Source organism: Hypanus sabinus, chromosome 13 (genome assembly GCF_030144855.1).
Source record: "Hypanus sabinus isolate sHypSab1 chromosome 13, sHypSab1.hap1, whole genome shotgun sequence".
NCBI lineage: Eukaryota > Metazoa > Chordata > Chondrichthyes > Myliobatiformes > Dasyatidae > Hypanus > Hypanus sabinus.
The window spans coordinates 8,041,758-8,057,105 of record NC_082718.1 but is presented as its reverse complement, the minus strand read 5'-3'; the positions used below and the strand labels follow the sequence as shown (position 1 = coordinate 8,057,105).

The window sequence follows — 15,348 nt, the reverse complement described above, 5'->3', positions numbered from 1 at the left end:
ACCTTGCTGACAACACCTCGTTGCTGACCTTGTGGCAATTTGAATAATTATCACAAGCCAATGTTGGAAGCAAGTTTGAGTGCTTTCCCAGGAGAGTGCTTTGCTTCCCTGTTATGTAAATGCAGAATACCATTCAACCACAAGCAAGTTCTGTTGTACGTTTTCTGCAGTTACATGTTGTACTTTAGATGCGTGTGTTGCTCTGCTGGGCCACAGAAAACTCCTTAGCAGAACTCAATGCAGTCACAGTTACACAACCACCACCAGACATAGAGCTCATCTTTAAGTTCATGAGGCATAACACCATCTGCTGTTATTTCCAGTTGTCTCTTCACTACAAAGATGAATGCTGTCTATTACATGGAATCATTTATTAACATATTCACAGAGTACAAAGTCCCTGGAATATTTAATCCCTTCCAGCATGTGGCTTGCATCAGTTAATTGGGTAGTTCAACACTTGCAGCAAAGTCTCCTCAATGCAGTGTCTCCTTGATCCTGTGGATATTGGGATCTATAGAGTCACTCTTCTCTCAAATACAACACTTTGTTGCCTTGACTTAGTGAATGACACAATTGTCACGGGATTAAAAGATGACGCTTGAACAATTGCAACTAATTAGAAATAACAGAAAGTAAACTATTAAAATCAATTTGACTTGGCCTTGGAAAATAGTTCTTGTTACTGTAATAAATGGGGCTCTCCTGATACTCCATTCTAATAAGTCTCAGAATTTACCTTGAAATAATAGGCTCTATCACTTTCATGAGGGAATAATTCCTAATAAAGATCAAAAAAGTTCCCTTCATATAAAAAATCTGCAAAACCAATGTCAGAAAACTAAAAAACTATCAACCTCACGTATTTCCAGATTAACATTCTTGATGTGAATAATAAATAACATTTCAATGCTTGATTATATTTGAATGCACAAATGTAAACTTTAAAAGTCACACAATTAAAATGTGTCTGCTATAAAAGTCTGCTGGTCTACATGAACAAACAAATACACTCAGAGAGACATTAGTGTTGTAAATACTGCATTCAAAGAAGAACCTTATTTTAATTGTACTTAGAGTAATGATAACTGTACTTTTTCTGGTTAAGGTTTAAAAGCTTTAACCAGTGCAAGTTAGGAAAATGAATCAGGTGGAAAAGTTTGATTTGTACTCATGTGCAGGTTCAGTGGAAAATCTACACCTGCCTATTAAAATTCAAATCTGTTCAAAATCTGCTTAAAGCATGAAGATAATATTAAACTGTTTAAAAATACTTTTCCACATTTGGACAAAGATTCAAGCTTTTGAAATTTACTGTTAATAATCTACATTCAAAACAGATCAAGGAAGATGTGCATGAGTGAATGAGAAATGAACTACAGTAACAAGAGCAAAGAGGATTAACGGTTGGAAAAGAAAGATGTCTGAAGTAAATTGAAGGTGGATCAAGGGAAGAGCAAAGGCAGATTATATAATGCAGACATGAAAATAAAGTCTTTGAAACTGAGAAATCATAGGCTGTCCAACTTGCAGATCAATGCTAAGATCTTTTGCTATAATATCCAACATTATTACAGATACAAATAGTTCAGCAAACAATACACCAAATGTAGTCTAACTAGTGTTTTGTAAAACTGCAACTTGTATCCAAATTTTTATATTCTATGGCCTGACCTATGAAGCTAAACATGCCATAACCTTCATCACCCCATCTACAAATTTCATGACATATACTCAGTGGCACCTGTACACCTGCTTGTTAATATAAATATCTAATCGACCAGTCATGTCAAGTCAAGCAAAGTTTGGTGTCATTTAACTACATACAAGTATACTATATAAATAAATAAATAAATAAATGAGATGATGTTTCTTTGAACCAGGCTGTAAAGCACCTAACACATGACAACTTATGAAGGTAAGGATAAAATATACAGATAAATCAATGAATAACAAACTAAAGTGCATTAATATTAAATATTGTAAGGTACAGAAAAGATTAACTAGTTACACTTTGAATCTTTGTGAATTCAGAAGCCTAACAACCTGGGGGAGGAAACTGACCGTTTTTTGCATCATTATTTCCTGCCTGATGATAGAAATTCAAAAAAGATGCTGGATGGTTGGGTGGGATCCTTAACAATACTAAGGGCCTGCATATGCAACACTTTCTGAATGCATAACATTTTGAACTTTAAAGTGGATGGGATATAGCAGCAGAAGACCACAAACATAAACTTAGTGGTCACTTTATTAGGTACAGAAGATACTTAATAAAGTGGCCACTGAGTTTTTGCCAGTGATAATAAACCTGATTTTGATAACTGTGTTGTCACATTCAGAGAACCACGGAGGTAAACCCCAAGATGTTTGAAATCCAAGCAACAGGCTCTTCAATCATAAAAGTTGCAGCAAAGTTGGATTCTTTATCAGCCAACAAGGTGTTCATCAACAAACTTTGTCTTACTCTGCATGGATGTGCTCAAACTGTGTCTGTAAATACGGTACAGAAGACTGATGATATGTAGTTCTCAGAAAGAGAATGGTGTGCATTGAGCGATACACCGACTGATTTTTGGAAAAAGGACTGACAGGCATTGAAGATGATATGCCTGCTACAGTGGAGCTAGAATGTTCTCTATTAGTGCATAAATATGATCTAAGATGTGATCAGATCTTCATGCAAGTCCTAAACCGAGATAAAGAGAACCCATTAAATAAATAACACAACAAAAATATACATCTTCACTTATTTATGAGAAAAAATACCCAATTTCTCATGTATTACAATATACAAATCAGTTTTCAGAGGACCGTAGAAAGCCTATAAAATGCGCTGATCACAGAAGGAGACGAGAGGGCGTACTGGAGCTAGATATACCAACTAGTGGAGTGATGTCGTAGCAACAACCTTGTACTCAACATTGGTAAGATGAAAGAGCTGATTATGGGCTTCAAGAAGGGGAAGACGAAGGAACACATAACAATCCTCAGAGGGATCAGAAGTGGAGAGAATGAGTAGTTACAGGCTCTTGGGTGTCAAGATCTCTGAGGACCTAACCTGGTCCCAATATATCGATGCAGCTATAAAGAAGGCAAGACAGTGACTGTACTTCATTAGGAGTTTGAAGAGATTTGGTAAGTCAACAAAAACACTCAAAAACTTCATAGATGTACAGTGGAGAACATTCTGACAGGCTGCATCACTGTCTGTCTGCTGAGGGGTGGGGGTTGGGGCTACTGCACAGGACTGAAAGAAGCTGCAGAGGATAGTAAGTTTAGTCAGCTCTATCTTGGGTACTAGCCTACGAAATACTCAGGACATCTTCATGGAGCGGTGTCTCAGAAAGGCGGCATCCATTATTAAGGACCCACAGCACCCAAGGCATGCACTTTTCTCACTGTTACCATCAAGGAGGAAGTACAGAAGCCTGAAGGCACACACTCAATGATTCAGGAACAGCTTCTTCCTCTCTGCCATTCAATTCTTAAATGGATATTGAACCCATGAACCCTACCTCACTTTTTCAATATATATTATTTCTGTTTTTGCACGATTTTTAATCTCCAACATACATATACTGTAATTGATTTACTATTTTCTTTCTTCTATATTACGCATTGCATTGAACTGTTGCTGCTAAGTTAACAAATTTCACAACACATGCCGGTGATAATAAATCTGATTCAGATTCTGAAGAATTGTAGAGATCCATGAAGCTGGAAAAGGCTACAAAAGCATTTTTAAAGACCTAAGTGTTCACCTGTCCAGAGTAAGAGAAATTGTCATCAAATGGAGGAAATTCAGTACTGCAGCTACTCTCCATACGAGTGGGTGTCCTGCAAAGATCACACTAACAGCACAATGTACAAAACAGAAGGAGATGAAAAAGAACCCAAGGGTAACAGCAAACGATCTACAGAAATCTTCATAACTGTTAAAGTCTCTGTTCATGTGTCCACAATAAGAAAAACACTAAACAAGAATGGTGTTCATGGAAAGACACCACAGAGGAAACAACCACTGCTGCACACCTCAAGTTTGCAAAAGGCCACCTGGATGTTAACACTTCTGGGACAATGTTCTGGGTGCATCTGTGGATGTGAACTTCCCACTATTCAGGACATTTCTAGTGACGGGCGTGTAAAAAGGGCCCGAAGGATCATTGGGGACTCAATTCACCCCAACCACAAACTGCTACACCTGCTACCATCAGGGAAATGGTACTGCAGCATTAAAGACAGGAGCATCAGGCTCCAGGACAGCTTCTTCCACCAGGCCATCAGACTGATTAATTCACACTGACACAATTGTATTTCTAAGCTATATTGACTGTTCTGTTATATATCTTACTGCACATACTATTTATTACAAATTACTATAATTTAAACATTGATCATTCAGACGGAGACGTAACGTAAAGGTATTTACTCCTCATGAATGTGAAGGATGAAAGAAACAGTCAATTTAATTCACTGTTCTGTGGAGAGATGAGACACAAAACAACTGTTGCCAGCTGTTAAATAATGACATTCCAACTGCAGCTTAAGACAATTTATTTTAATTCTCATACTTCCAATATCATTCTGTAAGATTTTATTTTGATATGACTACAGAGGTCAGAGATCCCTCTGAATTCTTAATGGCAATTTAATTTTTATAAAAAATGGTCACTGATGCTTAATCTTCTGCAACCTCAAAACATTCCCTCAAGATAACTCCCACTGTACACTGCAAACTCATGCTCAACTCAATTACTGTACAAGCCTGAATTAAATTGAGTAACATGCAATAGCTATAATGACATGGGGCTAAATCTGGAATTGTGGTATATAAGTTACTTTTCAAGCAAGTGAACAGAAAAGACTCATGTGATACAAGTGTCTTCGTCACCTTTCATTTTCAGTGGATGGGAGGGACATGGGATGCATAAGTGGTACATAATGAAGATGGCATTCCATAATTCCAAGTGCTTCACATAAATAAAATGTTGCACTCAATTAAGATTTTAAAATCATGTGTCAACTATTTTACTTTATACAATTGTATTAACATACAAATATGAAAGAGAGCAGCAAGATAAATTCTGTTCTTTCAGCAGAGGCATGCTGATCACCAATGTCCATCTCTACCATGAGCTCAGGTACAGTAAAACTTCAATAATCTGGTGTCCAATTGTTTAGAAATCCTGAAAGGACAGTGTTTGGCTACTGATCAGTTCAGGGAATAAGCCAGGCTTTGTGAATAAGCAAGGTGTGTGGCCAGAGATCACGGGACCAGATCACAAGGAATCAAGAACATTGATAGATTTGCAGCCAATGCTGTACTTTGGAATGCTGTGCTTCCCTCTCCCGTTAAACTCAATAGGTTAATTTAAAATATTATCATGTTATAAGAAGTGGAATAACATGGTGTTCTGTTGAATTATCAAAGCTTTGTTGTATAAAGTTTAACACCTTGATCGAAAGACTGATTTCTGAGACTTATCATTGGCCTCAAGTACGGAACCTGAAATGTACAATTAAGGTTTGGCTACATACAACTGATAAAAGGTAAGCAGATATACAATAACTGTGGTGCATAGTTCTTAAGGGGTTAAAATTACCAGAACTAATGAGGATTGTCCATGAATGTCAAGAGAAAAGCCAGACTCCAACTTTACATTATCAAAATATTTTCTGAATCCAGGATGCATTCTTGTTATTTTTTGAAAGGTCCATTTCTTTGTGCCTGACATTAGACAAGTACTTGGATACAGAGTGGCTTCTGTTGAAGTATTGTGAAAGCTTGGACAAGAACAGGTGCTGTAACTTACATGGAGTTACACACAAGAAATGTGACCTCCCCTCTAATGATCGAAATTTTGTATGACACTCAAAACTTGTTAGTTTGAAAAATGATACAAAAATCAATACATTTCTGTTACAGCTTGGAACTCACTTCCAGTTACCAACATCTTGAACACTGAAAGGATTAATCTCCATTCACCAATATTATAAAAGCATACTTTGATATAATGGGTTCTGTTATGTTGTCAAGGTCACAATGTAGAGATAATCCAAAATACTCTGAACAGGAGATATTTTAATAATAGAAAGGCGATGATAAAATGAATGAGATCAATCTATTACGATGAAGAGGATATTTTTTATGGTCCTAGGGAATGGACAGAGAAAGGCAGAGTGGCAGAGGAAAAAAAATTATTGGGAATTGATAAATACAGACAAACTCTACAAATCGAAATGTCACAGATACTGTAAAACCGAAGTTGCTGGAATCACTCAGTGGACAAGGCAGCATCTGCAAAATCAGAGTTAACATTTCAGGTCATCTTTCAGATCTATCGAAAATTCAGCACTTCCAATGAAGGAATTTTGACTCTAAATCTTAACTTGGTTTCTTTTTCCACCTATACTGCCTGACTTGCTGAGTGCTCGCTTCATTTCCCATTATTATGTTATTACGTCAGTGATTTGAGGCTGAAAACTAGTACACAGGTGGCGGGAGAAGAAAAACAAATAAATACTTCCCAAATAATGAACCCTTCCTTTTTTAATAAAGATGCATAATGATAAATATTTGTCATTTCACTGTCCAATACAGTAAAATTAATAACTGCTTTACCAGCAAGCTTTCAACCATACAACAATGAAAAATTCTATTCCGTATTATCTATTCTCTATACTGCTATTTTCATAGTACTCACAAATAGGATAGTCACAGCTTCCTGATATTGCTTCAATAAATATATTGCTATCTTTTCAGTTTATTCAATTTCAATATGAAAATTCTTTTATATAATAGTTGCAGTCTCCCTTAATCTGTAATGCCTATTTTAAATTAAATCACTTTTTTATTCTGTCAGTAATATTGAGTTTGAATTTATAGCTGCTTCCCAAAGAAATTTGTAGTTTTTCCCCCAACTTAAACAGACATAAGATGATGTTATTTATTGAAATATGGCTCCAAGCAATGGTTAACATTTGAAAAAAAACACCTTTTGATATAGGCATGATTACATGGAGGTGCGCAAATTCTAAATCTAATGTAATTGAGCAAAGAAGATAAATCACTAGAAACTGCCCATTACTTCTTCCTCCCAATACCAACTTGTTTATTTCTCAGTGGCAACTGCACTTGAAGTTGGTTCCAGAGACAGTTTTGCTCAGTTGCTAAGCAAACTTGCCTCTCTCAGCATGGCATGAGTTCCAAATACAAAGAATGGTACACCAAGGAAATCTTTGAAAAAAAACATTTAAACAGAAGCTCCATCTGCCTATTTTGGATATCTTGGTGAAAGCTAAATTTTGCAAAGATTTTATATGCAGAAAATCAGGAATTCGTGCAGTTATCGACCTAAGCCAAAACTGATGAACTCCTCAAGTCCGTAACTGCACTCTTAATTTTTCTCTGCACAACTGGCAAATCTAACTCACCTGCTTCTTTACCAGTATTCCCCCTTTTCTCTTTAATGTCCTGTCAATTATTTGTTATTGCCCCAATGTTAGATTTAAATAGAATACATATGAATTTTTCCCTACCTAAGATACATGTACATTTTCCCCCTGCTGTCTCTTGAATTGTTTCTTTTTCATCCTGTGCACGGACCGTTTGAACTGCTTCCGTCTGGTAGGCACTTCAGATCCCTCCAGACTAAGACTAATAGGCACTGGAGAAGTTTTTTCCCTACTGCGGTCACTTTGCTGAACAGTTAACTGCCGGTTAACTGTCGGCTAACTATTACTTGGATTGCACTACCTGTATGTATAATCTATATTTTCATTTATACTTATCATTATTATTGTTATGAGCAGAGAGACAACATCTGCCGGAAGTAAATTCCTTGTATGTGCACAGGTACTTGGCAATTAAAGTCTGATTCTGATTTACTCATATGGTGACCAATATTCCACCCCTCCAATACCAATTTTACACTGCCTTTAAAAATATTCACTCCCTTTATAAGTTTTCAGGTTTTATTGTTTTACAACATTTAATCACAAATTATTTAATTTGGCTTTTTTGACACTGATCAACAGAAAAAGACTTGGATAGATTTTTGCATAGTAGGAGAATTAAGGGTTATGGGGAAAAGGCAGTCAGGTGGAGATGAGTCCATGGCCAGTTCAGCCATGATCTTATTGAATAGCGGAGCAGACTCTACAGGCCAGATGACTGACTCCTGCTCCTACTTTGTAGAGAAAACAGATCCGTATAAAGTGATTAATTACAAATATAAAACACAAAATAACTGATTGCATAAGTATTCACGCCCCACCTTAACATGGCATAACAAATCATTACTGATGCAAGATGAAACTGGCATACTCCTTACCAGTAGGACACAGAGTAAAAGGCAGGGACCTTAGGAGAACTGAGAAAGACCTTAGTTTTCTGCAAGTGGCAACACAGGTGAGTAGGGTAGCCAAAAGAACATTTGGCACATTCGCCTTGCTCAGCCAAGTCACTGAGAATTTTGCAGATGTACAAAACATTGGTTAGACTGCACTCAGTTGTGTTGTGTACAGTTCTAGTCATCACACTGCAGAAAAGATGTGGCAACAACAGAGATGGCACAGAATAAATTCATGAGGACATTGCCTGGAATGGAAGGCTGCAGTTCCAAGGTGGAATTGGATAAAATTTACCTTTTTACTACACTTTTTCACCTCATGCAGAAGACGGTGAATGTCTGGAATGGAATGCCAGAGCAAATGGTGGTGGCGGCAGATAAATTATTGTGTTTTAAAGGCACTAGGTAGGTACTTGAATAGACTATGGGCCTAATGAAAAGAAGTGAGATTAGTGATGGGTAGGCATCAGAGTTGGCATGGATGAAGTAGGCCAAAAGCGCCAATTCCTCAGTCGCACGATTTTATGAATCCATGTTAAAGTAAAATTATTCAAGTGTATTTTTTGTGGTGCTTTGTATTTGACAAGTGAAGAGCACAAAAAGAAATAAAAACACCCAATATCATGTTTGCGGAATTCATGGAGGATGCCAGATATAGTGCACAAACCTCTTCTGCAAGTTCAAATCTTGTCTTGCCTGTTCTTGAGCCCACTCTTTAGCAATTTGTTTTCTGACCTCCTCATTAGTAACTGCAGAGAGGAAAAACAAGGAAAAAGGTTAGCAAAGTAACACAACCTCTGAAGCAATTATCAATGGCTATATGAGTATCAAAGACCACAAGATAGAACAAATACTTCCAATTGTTTAAAAATTAATTATACATTTCATACTGGAGTTTACATCTTTGCTCTCGTCCCTCGCAGCAAAAAGATCATGGCCAACTACTACAGTATATTATCAGCATTTCATTATTCTTGACAATAATGTTTCCAGAATGACCATTCATTCCTTCATACATCTTGAGTCTAGTAAAACCAAAGTTATCAAATTAGACTTTATACATGACAGGTAGCTCCCACCATAAGAACATATCTAATGCATTAAATATTTTAAGGTAAGGAATGATTTAAAAAAATCAAGTTGTAGAAGAAATGACAAAAGTTTACAAATGACTTCCTGCTTGTGTAAAGCCTCCATTTACTTTCTCTTTCCTCACTTTCAATGTGGGTACTGTCAACCCACTAAATAACAGGTTTACCAAGCACTAAGGCGAGCAATGGAAAGTAAATAGATCTGGAATGGGATTTTAAAAAACACCCAAATTTCTGAGACCAAAAATTAACAATACATTAATTTTATTTGTGCAATAGTCGATGATAAACAATAAAGCCATATTTTTCCATTACCTGATTAACAAACCGATTGAAATGTGTTATTTTTAATGGACACAAGTGAAAAACCACACGAGTTGCAGAAATCCATTATCTGAGATTTACCATCACACACCTTTGGACAGATTTGTAACTGTCTTTAAATGAAGTGGTTGAAACACAGTTCACTGCTTTGATAAAAAGCTCACAAGGGTTAATTCTAGCAATTTGTTTCCATTGCCTTGTTGGTATGAATCAAGTCACAAATATCTTTGATCATGACCTATAAATTTAAACACAGTATTACCATGAGTTATTTAGTAATTATTTTGGAGACTCCAGCTAACTTGAATCCTGAAGCTCACACAGATATTCACATTTACACCACCAGGATGGAAGATAATCTAGTTAGTAGGTAATACATTCGGTAGCCACTATATTAGGTACACTTTACACCTATTTGTTAATGCGAAGATCTAAATCAGCCAATCATGTGGCAGCAATTCAATGCATAAAAGCATGCAGACATCTTCTAGAGGTTCAGTTATTGTTCAGACTAAACATCAGAATGGAGAAAAAATATGATCTAAGTGACTTTGACCGTGGAATGATGAGGTGGTTTGAGTATCTCAGGAAATGCTGATCTCCTACGATTTTCCCTCACAACAGTCTCCAGAGTTTACAGAGAAGGGCATGATACACCAAAAAAATCCAACGAGCAGCAGCTTGGTGGGCAAAAGCAGTTAGTGAGAGAAGTCAGGAGAGAATGACCAGACTGGCTTAAGCTGACAGGAAGGCGACAGTAATTCAAATAACCAAGTGTTGCAACAGTGGTGTGCAGTAGAGCATGTCTGAATGGACAACATGTAGAATCTTGAAGTGGATGAGTTACAGCAGTAGAAAACTGTGAACATACACTCAGTGGTCACTTTATTAGGTACAGGAGGTGACTATTAAGTACAAAGTGACTATAAAGTGACTATTGAGTATATTTTCTATCTGCTGTGGGCAGAAAAACTTTCAGAAGTGTCGCAAAGTTGTGGATACTTCATGGACTTCCATTATTTCAGAGAAGCCAAATAATATCAATGGCTGTCACTCAACATAAATCTGGCATCGGTCTCATTCCCTCGCTGTATCTATGGTTTCAGGTGTCAATCTAATTTCCTCTTGAAAGCAATTATTTGGTTGTTTCTACAACCTTACTGGTCAGTAAATTTCAGATTCTAACACCGTCTGCATATACACGGGAAACTTTTTTTATTTCTTTCTTATTTATTGTCCAAGTTTTAAACAAATATCTGCAGTCCTCAAAACATCAATCAATGGGAGCAGTTTCCCTCTATGTTGCATATCTATAAAAAAGTTCTGGAACTGCTTTGTGCCAACATCTCACAAGTTGTGCTCAGGGAACTTTGGCTTGCTACATTGCATTTATTCACACATTCCAAGTTTGTAGATTTGTACATAACATGCTGGACTTTAGACTATTGGGATCTTCTCAAAACAAAATGTCTAAGCATCAGCAATTTTATTCAGTGTTCTTCATACACCATCAAAAAAGGATTCTTTTCATGGAATTTATATACTTCCACAACAAAAAATCTTTCCATTCATTTTTAAGACCAAGTTTTATTGGGTTCATGCAACCTTATATGGCTCTATTGTTGTTGTGTATTGTGATAGGCAATGCTGGTATTCAGCTTCACTGAACTCTGGACTCTGGACTGGACTTTTAGTTGGACATCAGAAATAAGAATTCAACTTATTCTAAGGGTTCAAACCTGATTTCAGGTGCTTTCTGTGCAGAGTTTGTCCACTCTTTCTGTGATGGTGTGGGTTTCCTTTGGTTTGGCCTAACACCAAAAATAAATCTTAGTAGATTAATTGGGAATTGTAAATTACCCCTGCAGTGCATTAAAGACACAAAGGATCAGTGGGGAGTTGATTGACATGTGTGACAGAGAAAAAACTGCAGATTCCCTGTTCCTCAGCCTTTTTGCCCTTCTCACACATTACCTTCCAGCTTCTCAGTTCATCTCTCCCCCTCCAACCAGCTGGTTTCACCTATCACCCACAAAAGGGCTATTTCCAGCATCTGCAGATATTTTCATTTGTTATTCTCCTATCACATTTGTTTGTACTCCTTCCCCTCTGTTATGGGAAGCAAGTTCGTGGATTTGGTAAGCAGGACAGAAGACAATGATTGCGAGTACACGTTAACCATTTATATTCAAACAAACACTGAAACACTCAAATGAGTATCTAAGTCAAACAAGTACTTATTAGGCCATCTTTAAGCTACAAAAACCACAACACTAAATATTCAATAACACTTCTAACTCAACAGTACTTACGTTTATTCTCCTTAAGTTACACAACTACAAAACTAAACATTCAATGAACTTACTCCGCTAAATATGCATGCAGGCCCCCCATCTGCAGCACACTTTCCCAGTGGTTCTTCAGCACTGGTCACGACTTCAGTTTGAAGAGGGTCCCTGGGAAAAGAGACAGAGTCTCTCGCATGTAATATTCCTTTACACCTGGGGTGCCTGAAACTGGAAGCTAGAGCCATGGTGCGAAAGCCAGCCAATGGAGAGAACTACTACATTCTTCAAATGAGTCAATCAATGACCAGCAACTGCTGAAGTGGCTTTCGACTAGCAAGTAAGTTAACCCTTCATGTTACCCCCCCCACCTTCTTATTCTGACTTCTTCCCCTTTCCTTTCCAGTCCTGCCTGATATGTCAAATGTTTATTCCATTTCCAGTGATTCTGCCCGACTTGCTGAGATCCTCAATCATTTTGTCTGTGTTACACTGGATTGCAGGCAGAATGTCTTATGTTTATGTTAAAGGAGGAGAAAGGGATAGGAACTAATGGAGTCCCTCCCTATGAGGCAGAAGGGATCTGATGAAGCAAATATAGTTATTAGCACAAGAGTCAATATCCTGGCTGGTTGGCTTCTTGATCATTTCTCAGCCGTTCCTTAACATTGAGTTTAGTATTTGATTGCTCTTGCTAACTAGTTCAACATCACTCATTAAGTCTATCCCTGATATTGCCTTTCCTTTCGTTATTTTATCAGTGAATTGGTTTCAGAATGAATAAGACAGACTAGATTTGGAAAGACTTTACAAAAATTTTCTCTGAAACAGAAAGTTTGAGAGCATCCTGTGCAAGCTTCCATCTTACATCAGAGACAGATCACCACAATACTTAAATCACAACAGTGATAAAGCAGTAACATACAAAATTTGGAGATATGTTTACTACCCGTGATTGAAAACTAGAAGTTGCAGCAGTGTGTACAGTGTGGAATGTTGGATTATTTTACATTTCTAAGAAGTTTAATAAACCTGACAATTTTTCAGTATCTTGGTTAAAATAAGAATATTTTAATCATGCAATCTGACCAAATCACTTACCCGAAAGATAATGAAGCTGAAAAATATTACCTTGAAAATGTCACAGTATCAACAAAAGGCTCAAGGAAAGGAAAGTGTTTCACTGACATGCTACAAGCACTCTGATGGTGACTGATGTCAGATTCAGACAACTCCTTCCATTTACTCAATAGATGACAGAACTCCAAGGGCCAATAAAAGGATCAACCAAAGTGAGGAATATGAAGGTCTGGCAAGAATCAATAGTTAATTAAACAGACTCATTTACAACACAGAACTAATGGCAGGAGTTACGAATATTTTGAATGAACAGTTCTAGTTGCTGATGCAGGGTTCTGCAATACTCATAACAATTGGTTATCACAATTTTGTCTAAAATCATTATAAGTTAACTGCTGTGGAAAAGGTAATATCATATGGGGGGGGAAGTAGTTTAAAAATTAGTTTCTTGTTCAAATGCATTATTTAGATGTGCTAAGATAACATACCACTACAATACAGCTCATGATGTTCCACCTGGAATGTTACCTGGTATCCATATCAAGGTGCAACACTACTGTATTCACGTTTCTACATTTGCTTTATTGTTTCAATAAATTTGACAAACTACATTTTGAAAATAAAATTATTTTTTGGAAAACAACAGGTAGCTTTCATGTTTGTTAACTGCTGCAAGACTGTCATATAGCTCATTAAAGTAAGATTACTATTGATGCTACTGAATATAGAAGAGGTCAAATATATTGTCAAATTTATTAAAAAATTAGGTTGTTCTTACTGAGTCAAAAGTTTGTATTTAAAATTGTATTTCATAAGGCCCGGGAAGGAGGGAAGATATATAAAGGAGATACTGAGTGAGGTAGTTCTCTTTTGGAAGAGGACAGCGAGGCTTGAGAGGAAGTGCGGCGGCGGCCATTTTCAAATTGTCCAATTGCTTCTCAGATCGGAGTTCTGAGAGGCGGGACTGTGCAGGCGCATGAAGGAGGCCCGGGAAGGAGGGAAGATATATAAAGGAGATATTGAGTGAGGTAGTTCTCTTTTGGAAGAGGACAGCGAGGCTTGAGAGGAAGTGCGACGGCGGCCATTTTCAAATTGTCCAATTGCTTCTCAGATCGGAGTTCTGAGAGGCGGGACTGCGCAGGCGCGTGAAGGAGGCACGGGAAGGAGGGAAGATATATAAAGAACGCCGCCTTAAGAAGCGGGCAGCTTTGTTTGCGGGCCGCGGAGTGAGCCGGGCGCAGAGTGTAGGGCTTGGGCTCAGAGGGCTTAGGCGGAAGAGGGCACAGTAGGCTTATCATTTAGTTCTTGTATTTTCAGTTATTTGGGAGGTATGAGTGTGAGGGCAGCTTGTTGTTCTCGGTGTCGGATGTGGGAGATCCTGGAGTCTCCGAGCCTCCCGGACGTCCACATCTGCACCAGGTGCGCCGAACTGCAGCTCCTGAGGGACCGAGTTAGGGAACTGGAGCTGCAGCTCGATGACCTTCGCCTGGTCAGGGAGAGTGAGGAGGTGATAGAGAGGAGTTACAGGCAGGTGGTCACTCCGGGACCACGGGAGGCAGATAGGTGGGTTACAGTCAGGAAGGGGAAGAGGCAGGTACTAGAGAGTACCCCAGTGGCTGTACCCCTTGACAATAAGTACTCATGTTTGAGTACTGTTGGGGGGGACAGCCTACCTGGTGGGAATGACAGTGGCCGAGCCTCTGGCACAGAGGACGGCCCTGTAGCTCAGAAGGGTAGGGTTAGAAGAAAGAGGTCCATAGTAATAGGGGACTCAATAGTCAGGGGCTCAGACAGGCGTTTCTGTGGAGGTGACCGGGAGTCCCGGATGGTAATTTGCCTTCCTGGTGCCATGGTTCGGGACGTTTCTGATCGCGTCCAAGATATCCTGAAGTGGGAGGGTGAAGAGCCAGAGGTCGTGGTACATGTAGGTACCAATGACATAGGAAGGAAAGGGGAAGAGGTCCTGAAACGAGAGTATAGGGAGTTAGGAAGGCAGTTAAGAAGAAGGACCGCAAAGGTAGTAATCTTGGGATTACTGCCTGTGCCACGCGACAGTGAGAGTAGGAATAGAATTAGGTGGAGGATGAATGCGTGGCTGTGGGATTGGAGCAGGGGGCAGGGATTCAAGTTTCTGGATCATTGGGACCTCTTCTGGGGCAGGAGTGACCTGTTCAAGAAGGACGGGTTACACTTGAATCGTGGGGGGAACAATAT

General features: G+C 38.4%; 1 protein-coding gene across 1 annotated transcript in view; it reads right to left on the bottom strand.

Moving 5' to 3' along the window:
* chchd3a (coiled-coil-helix-coiled-coil-helix domain containing 3a) overlaps positions 1–15,348 on the bottom strand; it is a 276,683-nt gene that overhangs the window by 187,161 nt on the left and 74,174 nt on the right. Inside the window, exon 3 of the mRNA XM_059987076.1 lies at positions 9,022–9,103. Coding sequence (XP_059843059.1) covers positions 9,022–9,103 — 82 coding nt within the window. The remainder of the gene's footprint in view (positions 1–9,021; positions 9,104–15,348) is intronic.